This window comes from Corvus moneduloides, chromosome Z (assembly GCF_009650955.1).
Source record: "Corvus moneduloides isolate bCorMon1 chromosome Z, bCorMon1.pri, whole genome shotgun sequence".
In the NCBI taxonomy this organism is placed as follows: domain Eukaryota; kingdom Metazoa; phylum Chordata; class Aves; order Passeriformes; family Corvidae; genus Corvus; species Corvus moneduloides.
The window spans coordinates 3,029,593-3,048,799 of NC_045511.1; the positions used below are offsets into that span (position 1 = coordinate 3,029,593).

Sequence of the window (19,207 nt, forward strand, 5' to 3'; positions counted from 1 at the left end):
TAATTAGCATATCTATCAAATATTCCCCAATGAGAGGCTCAAGTGAGCCCCCCTCCCCAAGGAACCTTCCCCTGGATGGTTCTATCTTGGTTTACAGAATGTGTTCTAGAGAGGACCTTGGGGTCTGGGGCACACTGATCCCTAACTACGAAGCTTCTAAACTCTTTAGTCTCTTAGCTTGACAAACAAGTCCAAGAATGTAGGCAAAAAGCACTAGGAATACAGAAGTTGTAAAAAGGTGCAACAGGGGTATAAAAGAAAAGGCAAAAATCTTCATGGCATCACGGGGAGATGGAAGATGTGATTCTATCAATCATTCTGGAAGTGAATCAAAATGAAGATTATCTTCAAAGAATTTTATACAGATCAATATCTAACCATCTTAAGTAAGTCAAAACCTTATAGTATCACTCTGTACTGTTACACTACTCAAGAGTTTTCTTTAATGAAATGGTTTTAATGTTATCTGAGGAAAAAAGGGTTACGGAAACAACTCTATCCATCTGCCTCTTGTTCCTTCAAGTTCTGGAAGCTCTATTATCTGTGAACTGTCACTGAAATTAGCTACAGCACTGGAAGGGAGATGTTTCAACAAAATTAGCAGCAAAAATTGACACAGCAACACTTAACACCATCACCAAGATAAGGGATACTGAAATCCACCCAAAGCAGCAGATACCTTTTCAGTCTGTACATCTAGACTAGCAGACAGAGCTGTAACTCTGCAATATATTTTGCAAGAATTTTCTCATACAACCACGGGAGAGGTTGTTGTTTCAGTATTAACAGGAAAGCATATTTAAGATATTCAGTCAATGAGGGAATATAGGCCAGCTTTATCACAAACTACTTGAATGGGGTAATGACAATCCACCACTCAGTTTTCATGATTTATTTTCTAAGACTTAATTTACCCATAGAAGCTATGCAGTGATACCATATGAACTTGCACATCACTTTAAGAAACAGGCAAAGTAATTCTCACACTTTAGAGCGTTAGGAGCTAAAGTTGCCTTGTCTAAAATTGAGATTGATAAAGCCAATTTATTAATAATTATTAACATACAAATTCTGAGAAACTAATGAATTTAACAGAATCAAGTTAACTACACAACATCATCATTAACTACTAACAAGCACAGTAATTCATATACAATTTTAGACACTGTGAGCAATACATATTGTATTATTCAAAGTGAAAAGGCTACAGTATTTCATCTATACAGCCATTTATGCTCCTGTATATATTTGCCTAATGTCCCTTCTAAGAGCTTAGAAAAAGTATGGAATAAGTGTTCCACATGAAACCAACACCTCCCTTTCAGGGTGCAACATGATAACTACCACTCCTCAGAAGAAAACAGACATGTTCCACCAGCCGAGTGTTTTCAAAGCACCTCTGAGTCCCCAGCTACAGCACTGAGAAGGCATTGTTAGCCTGACAATAAAACCATGAGTTCTCACCAGTTTTATCCTCTATCTTCCTTCAGTATTACAATCCTACCCACACACACACAGAGAAAAGTGCATTTCTCCATTTACATCTCTTCTGTGCTTCAGAAGTAAAGACTTTTGGGCAATAATCACTGCATGGATTGAAAGAGAGCACCACTGAATTTGTGTTCCGCTTTAGCACATTACACAAATACACATTCAGATAAGCCAGGCTGGCTTGCTGTGTGTCCAAGATGCACTCTAACTACCAGGTCCAAGAATGCATTAAGAGATTATTATTCTCACTGTATATTACTCAAAACACAGATCACAAGCAGAGAAAGCTCAAGATTCCTCAGTTAGCAAAACTCTAATTCTCTTTTTCTGGAGCTGATAAACCTACACAAATGGCAAACCACAGGTTAGCAGATAGATGCAACAATTTATTACACTTAGGGAAGTAGGGTTGACTGTTGCTGTTTCTTAATAAAAGAAAATATTACTGATTCTGTTAATTATATTTTAATGTTCTTGAAAATAAACTGCTTTTTCCCATGAAAGCACATGTACCTTGCCAACAGTCACAATTACACGTGCAGGCATGGCCACATTCCATGAAGAGCACAGGGACACACTGGGTCTTCATGCCACCTGCCGGACAAAATCCTATTTGCACCAACTTGTTTCTGGGTTCACCACTAATTTGGAGGGTTAATTTATTACCTTAGGTAATAAATCAGTCATGAAAATATTAGAAGAAAAATAACTGTTGCAGAAGCAAACCAATTTTTCAAATAATTTTTAAGTAAGTTTATCAACTTCTCTTTCAGTGACAGAACATATACAAGAGGATGATTCACAACAGATATGCCAGCTTCATCCATTTTGCCTTTTCCATCAAACACCGTGCTTCTTACTCCATCAAAAGGCATAGCTGGATCATCGATTCAAACAAGGCAATCAGCCCTCCAATTTTCTAAGTTTTCTATAATTACACAATAGCATGAAAGAAATTTCCTTCTGAAAAGACAGGCACATCATGAATACAGTCTGTATCTCATATGGGTCTCCTTTCAACAAGAACTGAGGTAACATACCAAAATGTTCTTCCTTTTTTCAAAAGTTGCTGAACTCTTTGTCTCAATATCTCCCCAAAGAAAGCCTGACATCAAACATACAGGAGCGATGCCATTTTTAGTCTTAGAATTTGAAGTGCCACACTATGTTTTCAGAGAACAAATAAAAACCCTCTGAATTGAAGCTTTGCTAACAATCAGCTCAGTGGAATATTTCAGATTCTGTATATGAAAAAGGAAACAAATTCTTAAAAAAAATTCTCATGGCAAAACAGTAATAGCAATTACATTCTGAATAATCCCTGTTAGACATTTAGAAGTTTCATTCTCAAGTGAGATCAGTAATAGGCAAGCTCCATTCCAACCACAATTACTAAACTTTGGCTAGGTTTAAGTTCTTGTTTTGAGATCCCTCTGAACAATGATGCATCCAGTCTCCTTTATTTTGATGCCCCGTTTTCCTTTTAGAAGCACTGAATCTCAACACTTGCAATAATGCACTATCTTCTCAACGAGACAATATATTAATGTACTTTCTCTTAAGGACGCATAGTTCTTCTTAATGTGTTTTGGCTGTTTCTTCCACTCTAAGATTCAATACTTCCCGCTACACATGGTCCAGCTGCTTCACATAAACACCCTCCTTCAGTAGAGAGCAACAGTTAAGCTTTTCAACATTTAAATTAATTCAGAAGATAGTTTACCTCACTGAAGTCTTCTTGGATCTCTATGGACAGAAGTTCCATTACAAATCAACAAAGTAAGGAAGTCTGGAGTAAAAGGCAATGTTCTCCTAATGATCACTAGTTGCAATCCCATATTTAGTAGGTAGAGGACACGTAACAGGCATTCCAAAAACATTTATTCACAGTTACAGGTTTCTGGAGAAACAGCATCATCCTAGGAAAGTTTGTTCAAGATATGCTTTTACTGGAACGTTTTTATGAGAATAATGAAATACACTGAGATCCAACTCCAGATGTAGGTTAGTTCTCTTACTTAACTTGAACTCACTATTTTTTCTCCCTCATTTACAGCAGGCAATCTCATAATTCAATTTTGTTTCCTACTACCTTCATCCTTGCTCAAATAGACAGTCTAACAGATAGAAAAAGGAATCTGTCATCAGCCAAGTGTATATTATTACTATGAAATTATTCCATGCATTACAAAGCCAACCATCACTTCTGAATTTAACTGACCAAATACTGAGTACCTTCCATTGTACCACATAATTGCAGATACTGCACACTGATCAAGAGGTTAAATGTATTCATGAGAGAGTAGCAGTTAATCAATTTCCGGCTGATTATTACATCTTTTACTCAAGTGACATTAGGTCAACTTGAGCACTTACCTAGTTTCTTAATCTCCACAACACCATGAAAGAAATCCTTAATAGATGCCAATGACCTTACTGTACTACTGCATTATTAAAAATCTGACAGAACTGGATATAGACATATGCATCATAATTGGGCATACTGTGCTAAAAGAAGAAAAAAAACCACAACAATGCTTTCTAGTTTTACTGAGATGACAACAGAGGTGATGCTAAAAGTCATCAGTCCATTGTGGCAGGGTACAGAAGAGGGAAACAAACACAATGACTCCATCACACCAGTGAAGCCAGAACAATTTAAATCACTGTATATCAGAACAAGAGAGAGACTGCAAGAATGCTAAAAGGTAACGTATGGTAAAAAATATCAAAGTCCACATTCCCACCTGCCTCCACAGGACGAAAGTGCATTTTACAGTAACACATCTGGTTTCACATGAATGTACAAGAAAGTCTGACTGAAAACTAGAGGTACAAATACCCAGCAGCATGTGTCAAAACCAACTGTGGCAGTCAATCCACTTAAAATTTCAGGTCAGTAAAACAGCAATTGCTTTTAAACCTAAAACTGTAGGAGATTAGAAGCAGCCATGCACCATCCAACACAAACGTACTCTGCTGTATGTTCAGAAAAATTCTTGCCAGGTACCTTTACTTTGTGGAACTTTAAAAAAAAAAAAAATAAATAAATAGAAATCAATGAGGAGGAATGTTCATTCCCACCAGAGATCTGGAAAAACTACATTTCCCCTCCCTGCTCCAGTGCTTTCAAGTCAGCAGTGTCATTCAACCCAGTTTGAGTCTTTTTGTTTTGAAAGTTACAGCTATCATCAGGACCATGGGAGTACTTCAGCTTGAGGAATGAGAGCTATAGTTTCCACACTGTCTGCTTCCATCCTCTGCTACATTACAGTCACTTTGCAAGTACCACAGGCACGAGAACATGTTGGCTTACAGGAAGTAAAATAAAAATGTTACTTCCTCAATTTAGAATTGTGCCCCATTTAGTTGTCCTTTAACATAAGGATGCTACCCCACAGCAAAAAAAAAAGAACAGAAAGGAATATGCCTCATCAGCTTCCAAACAATCCCATCATTTTAGGCTAAACTTTACTAGGAAGCTCAAAGAACTTCAGTATTTGCATTCTGGTCAACTGAAACTGCCAAAGCAGTGATCAAGTTTTCTATAGCGATAGCAACACTGGGAAGGAAGTTTCTACAATGCTAAAAACTAAGTTTCTTGACAAAATAGAGTATCACTATTAAAATTCAGGTCAGTGGAACAGTATCTTGTCCTGTACAGCATTTTTTTAAAATTAATCAACCTATCCTAATTAGGCATGAGTACCAAATTCCTAAGACAGCAAAGAAATTTTAACTGCCTTTTAAGAACACCAAGCAACACCCTAAGCTACTACTGCTCACCTACGGCACACAGGGAGCACTCACTTTGAGGTTATCCACACCTCTCACTTCAGATCCTGAATGCAGACAGAAGTACAGACAATAGTTTTCCTACACTCATCCTGTTATTCCCCATGCCCACTTTATCTCAGTTTATTTTAAAGCCAGAGCTGGGATTGAAATTAAACTTTCATTACATACTTCTGAGACTAGAAATCAGACCAATCAAATTAGATTTGTACATGAGCATACACTCCTCAAGCAAAGGAGAATCTCCTTGCAACTTACCATTTACTATTTTCTCATTAAATGTTAAAAACTGTCGATGAATCAGTGTTTCAATTAGTATGTTAACTGATAGACAATGAATTCACAGTAGTCTGCTTTTTGTGACCAGGGGGAACAGAAGACAGCATTATGGTTAAATTTTACGAGATTCTTCCAAATGTCAGCCATTTCTCCAGTTTCTTCCTGCTCTTCATGTCCTTTCTAACCTCTTTATCCCCCTTCCATTTCCACACCTATAAATTGTTTAAGGAGTTGCAGAAGCTTTTGACCTAAGGCCAAAGAAGTCTATCTCTATATTCCTGAGTTATATCCCTTGTTAATTACAGATTATAATTTTATGCAGTTATCCTCTAAGTAAAGTCGAAGAACAAGCTGAGAAATTTTTATTCCCAGAAAGCCATCTAAACTTCAGCCACTATAAATGATAGCACATTGATTTCTTCTGGTTATACAGTTTACTGCCAAACACCACTACTCCTTTGTTTCTCACATGGACAATACTACCTGGATGAAAAGTTCATGGCCTCACTTTTTTAACACTTTCCACTTTTCCCACTTTTTGAGTGATACTGGCAATACAATTCTAGATGACATTTTAGGATAACCATCACTAATACCACACACAGACAACCCAAACATCACAGCAGACAAGAATAAGCCCTTACTCAGAGCCACTCCTAACACACAGTCAGAAGCTTCAGTTCCAGAGGTGAAGGACTACATTTAACCTAGCTCACTGATCTTAACCATGTGGGTCCTACAAACCAAACAAAAATCTAGAAGAACAAACATATACTCAGCTGACAAAAATTTTAACAGCCTAAAGGAAGCTATTTTAACAGCCCTAGATTCTTGATTATCTAGAACTAGAAACCGGTCCTAGTGAGCCTTTTCACTGTTGAGGGTAAGCCTGTCATGAAGGAAGACGACTATTATATGGGACACCTGGAAAAACATAAGCATCGTGCAAAACAGGGATGTATTGCTTAGCTCCTACATACATTTGATATCTACTCATTCTGTACCATTAATAGGATACAGAAGAGGGTTATATCCACATTCAGCTCTAATAAACTGTGCAGTATCTCCTTTCCATTCTCTCTCATGCTCAGAGCATCCTGACAGCTGGAAGCTAACTGATGCTGATGGGAAGTGACCTACTTCACACAAAGGGGGTATTTTTGAAAAACACACTGTATATGCTCACAGGGCTTTTTAACATAGGTTAATCTTCTCTGAGAGATTATTATTTTACCTACTTTTCCCATTATTCTTTAACTAATGATAATTTGCAGCACAAGCTGTGTTCTCAATCTGAGAAATTACAAACTCTCTCTGGAAGAAGTGTTAATCCCAGCCATCACCATGTCTGTATTTTTTCCATATCCAAGAATGAGCAAGAAAAGTGTAAGAATAAAGCCACTAGTTTTAATCAGATGACTTAGGAAAGGAGTCAATATCTAGACTTCTGTCAAGCAACTGAATCTACAGTTTTGTTTTAAACTCAAGTATGCCATGACTATTTTGAAAACAATGATAGGGACAAATAGAGATATATTTATGAAAGAGAGCACCCAGTCACCAACTTCTTGCATCAGCTTGTCAAAGTATTACAGTTTCACAGCTCTGGACCAGGTCGACTCCAGCCTCTTTGCTGTGTACAAATACAGAGCATATAGGCATGTCTACGAAGATGGATGTTCACCTCCTTCTTGCTACTACTAAATTAGATCTATCTATTATTAGATCTAATTCTACTGGATTAGAACTGCAATTAAGTATTTGTTAAAAGGCAAATACAGACAAAGAAATATGAATGCAAATACATATTCATGGGTAAGGAATTAATGAAATAAAATACACAAGGGAAAATAACTCTCTAGTCTTAGAAGCAATTGAAGCACAGAAAACCTGCTATCATTACTTGACAATCTTAGCATTTCATAGGAATAAAAAAACCTCACATTTTAAAAAGATTTTCAGTAATTACTCTTAGATGTTAAACTCATTTTAAGTTAAACAAGAATATGGTTTTCAACTTTATACAGTGGTTTAGCACTCAAGCAATGTCCTCAATTCAGATTCAGTGTTTCTGATGTCTAGCTAACTATTTTGGGGAGATACCAGATAACAAGCCAAGAGCAGCTACTTTGGCAATTTCTATTATATGGTTTTTGTGCTTCTCGCAAGTGCCATCGTTGTACTTGCTCTGCATAAACTTTCAGAGTATTAATTAGCTGCTCACATTTAAGCACTGAAAACCTGAATCCCTGGACATAAAGAACTAAAACTTAAAGCAACCCAAGTTTCAGATGCAGGTTCCTCTTGCTTTCAAGGAAGTTTACTTAAAAATAAATTCAGCTACACCTGATATTCATTAGATAAAACTGAACACAGACAATGATTGGAAAAATGCCCTACAATTTCAAAATAAAAACATTTAAATAAAGGCCTTTTTAAAATAATTTAGGTTGGCTAAGCACAACTGATATGTCATTTGCTTATCTAACCAATTAGTGCTTCTAAAGAATGTATTTTATTTGTTCGCAATCATTTATTATCTATGGTGTAATTTTGCAGCTTCTCAGACAACAAATGGCTGTCTTACATCTGGGGAATAAAACACACAAAAGGGTGTTGGTGTGCTGTTTGAATACATGCAATTACTGGTAGTTAAGTTCTAATTAGCATAATTAGTTTTGAAACAGTTCTCATAATAACTGTCAACATTATGTCAATTTAGCTGAAGTTAATAGCATATTTAACAAAGACACTCTTACTCATTTTCAGTATTATACTATTTAAAAGAAAGGAAGATGCAAAGCTCTTTCTGAAGAAGTAGAACTGCTTTTCATAGACACTGAATATTTCTTATGTTTTTCCTTTCAGCACTCCAACTTGTAAACCAGTACTTCATATAATTAGCCCCCTCCAGTTTTTGTAAGACCATTCTTAAAAATTAACACTGATAAAGTGGCAATAAAAAGCAACCAAAGTACAGATGTTTCTAAATTCAGTCTTCTGTAGTTTTGGGAAAGGCAGTTTGCAGGGGGATAAGTGGTTTGGAGGGGGAAGAAAGCAAGAGGTAAATCCTGCAAAAAATAAAGTCGTATGCTAAAAAGTAGCAAATGTTCCCAGTCATACCAAGACAAAACATTCCTTCCCTGCTTAATAGGAAAGGACATAAGCCATTCACAAAGGACAGTTTTACTTCTTTTCTAGTTTTGATGTTACTAGAAGCTATTTCCAAGTACTAAAAGATGATGCATTATTAAACTAAGTAAAAATTTAGTCATTTCACTGACATCTTTCACATCTCCAAGAAGAAACAACATGCCTCTCAGGGATTTATTTCATGCTGTATACTCACCTCATGCAACAGAAGGAATAGCCAACCTAAGCTCAATACTTCCCATAAAGCTGAAATCATACATCCAGTCTTGACTGAATTTAAAAGCCAAGTGTATTACAATCTACGTGTTTCATTTGAGGATCTTGTTTATAGTGTATTTTTATTATGTGAATAGTTCATAGAGCAAGTTACCATAAAGTAGTCATGAAATATGCCGTCTCAGGAAGCTCTCTGGACTGTGAGAAATCTTTCTTGCAGCACAGAGGGGTTTTTTATTTACATAAACAGATAAACAAAATGAAAGACTTCTCGCTCCTTAAAGTAAGAGATTACTTAATTTTCATTAGGGAAAAAACCACCAGACAGCCAAACAAGCAATAAATCAATAAATCCCGTAACAGGAGTTTGACATTAAACCACGACAAAGCCAAATCTGAAGAAATTTTACCCAATTAATTTGGCCAAATTCTTTTCCTTTCATCTACACATTATGTATCATAAAGACACTTTATGTTTAGGTTTCCATTGTTTTCATATATGTAGCTAACAAGAAAATGTTAAATCAAGAATTTTTTTCAATCTGTGTCACACAAAATTTTTCTGTGTATAAAACAGTAAGTAATTGCTCAGTTTCAGACTTGTTATCATGATTTTAAGCGTATCAGCTCATTACAATGAGAAATTTTATAAAACTGGCTGTATTTCAATTTATTTTGAAGTATTTTCCAAAAATTCTGCTCACAGTAATAAATGGAAAAGTCAAAACAGTAAGTTTACAAATGGTATTTGAAAATACGTCTGGAGTGGCAGGGGTCTGGTAGAGGAGAATGACTCCCAAACTTCGGACACTGAATGAGGCCGCAACTCCAAGTTAACTCCCAAACCATCCTACCCTGAAAAGATGCCTGAAGTCAAGTGAGATAACTGTCAGCTTACAGTGCAAGGAATCAGACAAACTACCAGTTTCCCTACACTCCTGCAAAACCCAGCACTGAAACACACTGAGTTGCCTTCCAGGAGCACATCTTACTGACTGTGGAGAGGAAGAGACTGACCAGACCAACACAACCCATAAAAACATCCTAAAGCAGAACCACTCCTCAACTCAGCTTTCCCTTTCTATTCAGTGTTGAAGACATTCTGCATCATTTTCTTCATGTTTTTAAGTCTTCATTAATTCTCTGTGCAGACTCCCATTGTCTGTTTCATCACCACAGAATCTGTCTGTCATGGACAGTTTGAAATGCTCGTGACAGAAAATGAAGAGTAACACGACTATCACGTAGCTGCGTCTGTGGGGGGACCTCACTGCAGGCTATAACCTCCTCATGAGGGGAAAAGGAGGGGCAGGCACTGATCTCTTCTCTGTGGTGGCCAGTGACAGGACCCAAGGGAATGGAGTGAAGTCGTAACTTCAGGGGGAGGTTTAGGTCGGATATCAGGAAAAGGTTCTTCACCCAGAGGGTGTTTGGACACTGGGATGGGCTCCTCAGGGAAGCGGTCACAGCACCAGCCTGACAGCTCAAGAAGCATCTGGACAATGCTCTCAGGCACGTGGTGTGATTTATGGGGTTGTCCTCTGCAGGGCCAAGAGCTGGACTTTATGATCCTTCTGGGTCCCTTCCAACTCAGATTCTGTGAATTAAGGCTCCACATCAAATCCAATATACTGCCCAATCATCACAAAATCAGCCTTCTCCTATACATCTTTAACACAGTTCTGTGGGTCTACATGGAAGCCGTATTTTTAATTTATAGTCCAGCTGCCTATACTACAGGAATGAATCATGCATAGCTATTGAACTCTACCTAAAGCAACACCTGCAGCCCATTTTTAATCAATATTCCGTAAAAAAGTCTATAGCTTCCCACAGAAAGGTTTTACACCTGTGAACCAGTAAGAGATTTTGTGAATTTTTAATAATTTATTGACAGAACAAGGAAAAAAAAATATGTCTTTTGTACCAGGTTTGCAATTGCACTAAACACTAGCATGTATCTTTGACCTGTTCACTTGTCATTCTTGTCTATATTGGCTCATAATCCTTGCTCAGTCAGATCCATATCAGCTGAGAATCAACCCAAGCGAGAATTATCAGTCCTAGTAAAAGAATTAATAACAGCCTAACCATTTTTCAGATGAGTGAGACAATACATTTAAAGTAATTTCAACTCAGACTGTGAACAGCTACATGAAAATTCTTCATACAAATCTCTTCTGCGTAAGAGTAAAACCGTTTCCTAAATACGATTAAAAGCTCCAATTACTAGAATCTAACAATAAGCCTCCCGAATTCAACTCTGCCAAATCACAGAATCAAGGGGAAAAGAAAAATATGCAAGGAGGGGGAGTGATCCCTAACTTATGCCCCCTTTTAAGCAAAGACCAGAGTCATTCAAAAGCCTGACAGCAAGGTATTTGTCAAAGGAGGCTTGAAAAGAGCTCTGCCTATGTGACACTAACATTAACCTCCTTAGGAGGCAAGTCTGATCAGCAGGTCCAGATAAAAACTAAATACTTCTGAGGAACCCACACCTCCACCCTCTGCTCAGATCTCCTTAGATGGCTCTTGCCTGCTTTTGCACCAACATGAAAGAAACTGCAGTCAGGCACACATAAAAGATGTGGAGAGACAGGAAGGAAGAAGTCTGTAGCAGACAGATATGCCATAAAACTATATAGGTGATGAGTGAAAGGCCCTTAAGGAAGCAAGGCTCACTGAATTTTTCATTAGTCTGTTGTTTTATGACCATTTATGACTATTTAAAGTACTTTTTGTCAAAATGGTGTTGCATCTTCCTCTTCCAACAGTTTCAGCATCACAGGGAAACAAAGGCACAATATTGCTATCAGCATGCCACCTAATAGCTGTGCAAATAGAGCATCAAACAGCAACACAGCCCTTTTTAAACTTAGCTAATTTGGAAGAAGTAATTTTTTATTCACAAATATAGAAAAGAAGAAAAAATGTGGGCTTAATACAATTTAAATCCATTTCTGACCAGTATCTACTTTCTTTTTAATTTCAATTATACATAATCCAAATACTTCATTCATAATTAACAAAATACATAGGTTGACACTTAGTTCCCCAGAAAATATTAGGGTTCAATAAAATCAAGTGTTTGTAGTAAATGTGGAGTCCAAAAAGCCATATCTGCCCTAAAGAGCCACAAACAGCACCACCACCAAGCAGAAGCCAGGGTTTATAGGTGAAGACTTGTTGCATTTGAAGTGAAATCCTACTTCAGACAGATCATGGAGCCATCTACCTATCAATATGATATGAAAAAGTGTCATGGTGATATTTGTTCAACATAGTTTAAAAAAAATCCAAAACAAATCACAAAATAAGCTTCGTCTAGAAAGTAGATAGGGATCAACAAAGTTTTAATGGCCAGTCAAAAGGCAGGAGAGGGAGCAGACAAAGCACTAATAATTTTTGTCTTTCTTTAAACAAGAAATATATTACCGTAACTCTTTGAGGAAAAGCATAGGCTAATATACAGGGCCCTGCATTAAATTTCAACGCTTCTTAAGATATTAATGTACAAAAACATGAAACAGTAAAATGGACACTTGAAAACAAATAGCTGAAAGTTCAAGTGTATGATGCATCTCTGCCCCTTCCTCTTCCCTTACCATTTTATCCAAAAGACTCCATTATACTCATGTTTCATACAACTACGTCCTCATGAGGACAAAGTACTTCAGGAAGTGGAAATAGACATTGATAGAAAAGAATGCTCAGGAGAAAGGACACCTGCCTTCTATTGCATGCCTTTTTTAAGGAAAGAAACCATTTAAATGCAAACAGCTGTATAAATGCAACATTCAGCTCAGGCTTTATGCAAAATCCAGTAACCCAATTCAGAGTTACTGCTACCATAAATGTTATTCAGCTGCACTCAACATAATAAGTAATGTACTGTGCAGGCGTGCATTAGGTACTTTAAAAAAGTAGCTGAAGGAGGAGAGATTGGCCTGGAAATAGACTCGGGTTTGATCCCCATCCTCCCACCAATAGATACAGATACAATTTTTTTACTACATTTCTAGCTTTGAAAAAAATTACTCACCAAACTAGCAGTCAGTGAAGGTGCTGACTGTCCAAATGTTTGGTAGTGCATCCGAACAAGATTAGTGGTCTCTATAGGTTGCCACAGCTGCTGTCCAGTTGCACTGGGAAGCAAATATTTGCCTGTCAAGTTAAGAAAGAGTGAGTTGAAATACAAGATGTTGCAGATGAGGCAATGCAATGGACAGGTTACTATAACACTCTTGCCACTGTGAAACAGCTTTCACTGCAGCCCTGACCAGAGCTGATCCCAACAGAATTCCTGCTATTCACTTGCTAGTCCTTCACATCATTCTCCCACAAGATACCAGGCAAATTAATTTTTTCACTGTTCTTACAACAACTGTACCTTTTTCCTACAGAGAAACACACTTAAAGCAACAACAGTTTCAAACACCCAGACTGCTAGTTCTGAACCAAAAGAAACTCAAACTCTAAAAGCCAGTCAAAAATGAAAATTTAAAAAATGTATTAAAAAATAGTCCTCTATTTACCACTTAAAGGAATAAGGTTTTCAGTCTGAGGGACAAAGTGAGATTCTAATGAAGTGAAGAAGACACTTACCATGTGTGTGATTATACCATTTTGTGGGTGAGAACTATTCTGCTTCTGTTCCAAAATTCCTCACAATCTACCTACTATGTATCACTCAATTCCAAGAATCTTTATCCAGTGTCCCAGGTAAGGGGAGACTACCAAGGTGCAGGCCAGCCATTCCTTAGGAGCACCCACACGGGGCTCTCAGTGCTATGCTCTCTGCTCAGTGGTGTCACTTCGCTGTGGAGTAGGAAACCTTGAGCCCAGGGCCACACAGGGTCACGCCCCCCCATCACACTGGGATGCCACTCAGTCTGGACTGTCTCCCCACAGGTACTAATTAGGCAGACCACACTTCCAGCCCATGAAATCTGAGCTACAAACTAGCAGCAAGGAGAATATTCAGGGAAGTATACTAAGATCACAAGCATGTATCGACACTGTTCATTTCTGCTTACTTTCTAGCCAGTGCCAAGAAACAGGACAACAGGCTATATACTAGTCTCGGCAATATATCCACCTTAAGTTCTTACTTATCTCTGAAAACTATGCAAAAGTGAGACAATCATATTACTAAAGCAACTGATGTCTCTTGGAAGACCAACAGGCTGATGCAAAGCAACAGTTCAGAAGAATTTTATTAAAATCTCATTTCAAAAACACAATGCAAGATCTTGACTGAACAGATCAAATGAAAAACATCTCCAAACCACATGGCCTAAACATTTCCTTCCTGAAATTACTAATTCCCACCTCATTAATCTGGTCATCTCAGACAGCTGTGCAGTGGGTATGCACATGACCACTGACACAGGATTTGTACCCTAGTAAATCTGCACAGGTTTGCCAAGAAATCAAAAGCCTTAGCTTCATAACCTTATTTTAACAGTAGATCCACAGAGAGCTGCTGAGGTCTCTGCGAAGGGACTGTCTTGGAAGCTAGAAGTTCCCAAGCAGCAGCACATGATAGTCTTTTAACACTTTCCAATTAATCTTCCAAATGTGCTATTGTTCTTTGCTACATTGGTAAACCAGAACCCATAAATATTTTTTCACCCAATTTGTTAACAGCCTGCCCGAGATTAGAAGAAAAATGTACAACAAAGCTGTGGTTTCTTGCCCAATTATCTAGGATAACATTTCCCAGAACAGGAAAACCTGAATTAAGTTTCCCATCTGGTCTCTCTGCCTGTCTCTATCAAATTCTGGTTCCTTTTTGCATAGGCTCCCATCACCCTCAACTAAAGGGGTGCCATAAAAAGCTTAAGGCATTGATTGCAATATACATATCTTTGATATACCATTGATGTCAACCCTGAAATATACCACTGACATATGCAGTCAGAGAGAGCTTTATATCTATCATCAAAAGGTTAATTCCTTCTCATCTGGACCGGAAAAAGAGAATTAAGAAATGAATGCAAGAAACTAAGTTATACAAACCTTCCATTTAAATAGGTACGTTTCACTTCTTTTATGTATTCTACATCAGAAGAAATCTATGCCTTTTCCTTCCTTCCTTTTTTCCTCAGACACCGGTAAGATGAAGTTCTCAGAGAAGAGTGAAACCAAACATTTCCTAGTGCTGGGATCCCTGATTACAAAAATCTATCAGGCTAGAATGCAGACTACAAACACTGTTATGGAACTGCAAAGTTTCCAGACTTCCAGCAACATCCAGACAGCTCCAAACAAGCCACCAACAAAATGCTTCAGCAATACCTATTTTGTCAAGCAGACATACAATATGCACAACTCTTTTAGAAACTCTATATTAATTCACTCTAGAAGCTATCAGGAAAATTATGTTAAATAATTTTCAACTTCATCACTGTAGCATAATATTAGGGCATTTTATCATCCTAGGAATCAATATTTGAAAAGCAGTAAGTCTTGCCCTGCTCCTTAGAATAACGGAGAATTCAAGAAACAAAAAGGTTCATTCTGTTAAAGTTTGTTCTAAAACTGGGAACATCATCACTCTTGGGTTAAGAATTGCACTTTCTCATAGGGTACTGTGGTTTAGGAATGGTATTCCCCGACTTAGTATTCCCAGTAAAAAAGAAAATCTTAAGATGCTCCCTTCCCACTCGGGTGGGACACAAAAAAGGCAGAGATCGAGGATTGAGATAAGGACATTTACTGGAAACAGCAATGAGATAAGACAATGAACAGCAACAGCAACAACACTAAATACAAAACTGTTCAAAGAGAGGGTTATTTACATGCAAAAACGCTCAGCAATTCCAGGACAATGAAAAATAATGGTGGACAGACCCTCCACCCCCAACACTTTCTCCAGGACCAGAAAGAAACCCTTTTCTTCTCAGTAACAAGAGAAAGAGACCCTTTCCCTCACCTCCTCAGCAATGAGGTAAGACAGTAATGAGTAGCATTTGGGTCTTGGCCATGCCCACTCAGCACAGCACAGGGCAGCCCAGAACTCCTGGGCTCAGCCATCCGACCAGCCGGCTCAGCTTCCCTGGCAGCCAGGACTACAGCACACACCACCACACCTGGTACCGTAACAAAAAATTAACTGGCCAGCACTAGGACACAAGGGGTTAAATCCAGTCTCAAAATCCACTGTCAGACACTAGGCCCTTCCCAGACTGCACTAATTTTCATTTCGGATGAATCCCACTTGAGCTTCCCAAGAAAAAAATGGAAGGCAATCATTTGCAATTAGTACACAAATTAATGCTGGTTTAAGTTTGGATAACAAGCCAAAAACACTTAAATAATAATACAATTTAGTCTAGTAGGAGAAAGATATAAGAGAATTAACTGCTATTATTAATGCTTGTACCTTCTTTTTGTTGTAAATGTGCACCAGATCCAAAACATGTAGAGCTAATATTGTCTGTACCTTACCATGTGCAGGGCATTCTAACAGCCACCTTTACTATTTTTCCTTTATAGTAATCTATATTTTACTTTGGTTTTATCTTGTTCAGACATCTGAAAGGAAGTCTAAGATATCTTGATACAGACGCTAGAGGAGATGAAATCCTACTGTTTTCAACAACAGAATCTTGTACTAAGCCCTTCCTTGAACTATAGTAGTTGGCCTGACTGACAAGAAAGCAGAGTGGATTTACTCAGTATTATGGTCAGTATCTCCACTGTAAGAATTCACTTAATATTTCATTATTTTTCCTGCATGATTAACATCAAGAAATATTTTAAATAATGTTGGGTGTGTCTGTTGAAAAGCTAAATTAGGCAGTAAACACTTTCAAAATTGACAATGAAATCGTGAGCATATGTGATGCTGGAATGATCCTTCCTCCCATCCTTACTCCCAACAGAAGCCTTGAAGGCATTACAGTTTTCACAAAATACTGGAATTAAGGCAAGCAGACTGTCTAGAACAACAATTCTTCTTTTCAAAGTACATATGCTTTTAAACACAGAAAAGGCATACAAGAAATATGCTTTCTATTAGAAGCAAAAACAGCCAGGCCTTAGACAAACAAATGGTAACAGATAAATCTCTCATCTGAGAATAGGACTAACCTACTGCATTAAACTACCACACAATAAAACAGTCCCAGCCCACAGTGAGTTAATCAGCAACTCTCCCTCAATTCCTCCAGTAATAATAAAAAATAAATAAATAAAAAATCCCCTCATACTGTCCACTCTCCCTTTCCCTTGACATTATAGCACTCCTACACTTTTCTTGCTATAGTTTCACTCATAAATGTATGCATTCTACTGCTTTTACATTTTCTTTAACAATCCTTGAATTTATACATATCCACACTTCCTCTTGTTAAGTGATTTAAATGCCAGTATTATACAAAAAAAAATTGAGCTGAAATACATTATTATTTTCACACTGCATTCATGTCTGCCTTCAAGTTTAATGCTCCAACCAGCTACTTTCCTTTTTAAGTTAACTGATTCATGAAGGACTGAGAGGAAGGCTTCAACTCCCCCTCAACCATCTTAATTAGGTATTCTGGCCCATGTAAGACCACCAGCATCCAGACCACTGACACACTGATAGTAATGTTCATATTACTTTCATGAGCTATTGATATTGAGTCATCTACTGATAGAGGTCCCCTACCTCAGACCTCTTCAATTCCAAAATTGTCATTGTTGACTTCTTGCCCCAGTTCCTCTGCAGAAGCATTGCTGGTATCATTACTTCCCTTCCTGTGCCTGAAACTACCAGGACAGCCTAAAGTAGCAACACTGAAACCAACACCATCTCTTCCCATACCTGAATGCAATCCCTGGTAGTCCAGCACATTTATCAAAACACACTTCAATGAAGGGTGATTTAAGTTGACTACATAATGGCAATAATTTAACATTATTTAATAGTATTACCTCATCGTTGCTGAACATAGGTAATACATTACTGCAGTTCAGTGTCATCTTCCCCTTGAACATGCCTCTTGTATATCTACATTCATTTGTAATGAATATTTGTCAAAGGTCCAAATAGAATTGTTCTAAATTCTTACTTCTATTGCATTCAGCATGTGCTTATTTGTTGTATGACTTACTGTATAAGGACAAAATGACTTGTATAAGAACAAAGAGACTAAAATCACATTTCCACAAAAATCAGCCACAAAAGGCAGGCCTTGCTTTATTCTAAACAGAAAAGTCTTTCTTACTGCTGAAGCACTACTCTCCTTCCTCTGTCCCTCTCAAATGCATATCAAAATAGGACAGCTGAGAATTACTAAATGAGCTCAAATTTAATACTTATAAGTCTTTCATTTTCAGTTAGAATTTAGAAATAACTTTGGCTCTGATAATTAAACAATTGCATATCATTAAGAAAATGTTTTGGCATCCACATAAGATTTTACCTTTACAAAAGTACTGAGGAGAATGTAGATGGCACTGCTAGAAAGTCTAATTTGTAATCAGTCAAAATGCAAAAATAAATACAGAGGAAGCATCTTGAAACTTTTTGATAGAAATATTTTTTGTTAAAATATTAGAAGTAGGTTTTTATTAAACTACTGCAAATGGAAGACAGGCATGTACTTTGCTAAAATGGAAGAATCTGAATTTGGGCTGACAGTAACTACAGACAGAATTAGTCCGAAGTGAAGTTGTGCATATGATTACAGTGTACCACAGACTTACCAGAAGCTAGCATCAATGTGTTTGTGTTAGCTGCTGTGAAATAGCAGCCTTCAAAATAGCCTCTTGACATCTTTAAGGCAAGGGTCAAGAAATACTTATTTCAATTCATTATCTTGTTAAATCAATTACAGATATTTATAAGTGCAGAATACTTTTTAAAAATACAGAAAGATAGATACTTCTCCCTCACTGATTCACTTAAGTAAAAACATAACTGATCTTATCTCAAGAACCGATGCTCTGGACAAGTCAGACATGCCAAGCATAGTTTCAAGTGCATTGCTCACTCCACACCTCTTTTTGGGGAGCCTTAGGAACATCAGCTACCTCAGAGCAACAGCAACAAGCCACAGTGGAAAAGAAAACTGGACTCTACTGCAGATTGCTCTGGGTCATAAAAATGTTCTGAAAAGAAACACAGATGGGTACTGCTCCCTCCTCTTACCCCCGGCATATTTCCAAACACAAAAATAACCCCAGAAGAGCTGGGTTCATTGACAGGCCTTGATGTGAACAGAAGAAAGACTGAAGCCACCACCTGCCACCACATCACCACAGCAGCAATGGCAGTCCCAGT

The 19,207-nt window shown here is 37.6% G+C and overlaps 1 protein-coding gene across 4 annotated transcripts in view; it reads right to left on the bottom strand.

Moving 5' to 3' along the window:
- MAST4 (microtubule associated serine/threonine kinase family member 4) overlaps positions 1-19,207 on the bottom strand; it is a 286,627-nt gene that overhangs the window by 194,221 nt on the left and 73,199 nt on the right. For all 4 annotated transcript variants that reach the window (XM_032095431.1, XM_032095430.1, XM_032095429.1 and 1 more), the window contains exon 3: positions 12,977-13,098. In XM_032095431.1, coding sequence (XP_031951322.1) covers positions 12,977-13,098 — 122 coding nt within the window. The remainder of the gene's footprint in view (positions 1-12,976; positions 13,099-19,207) is intronic.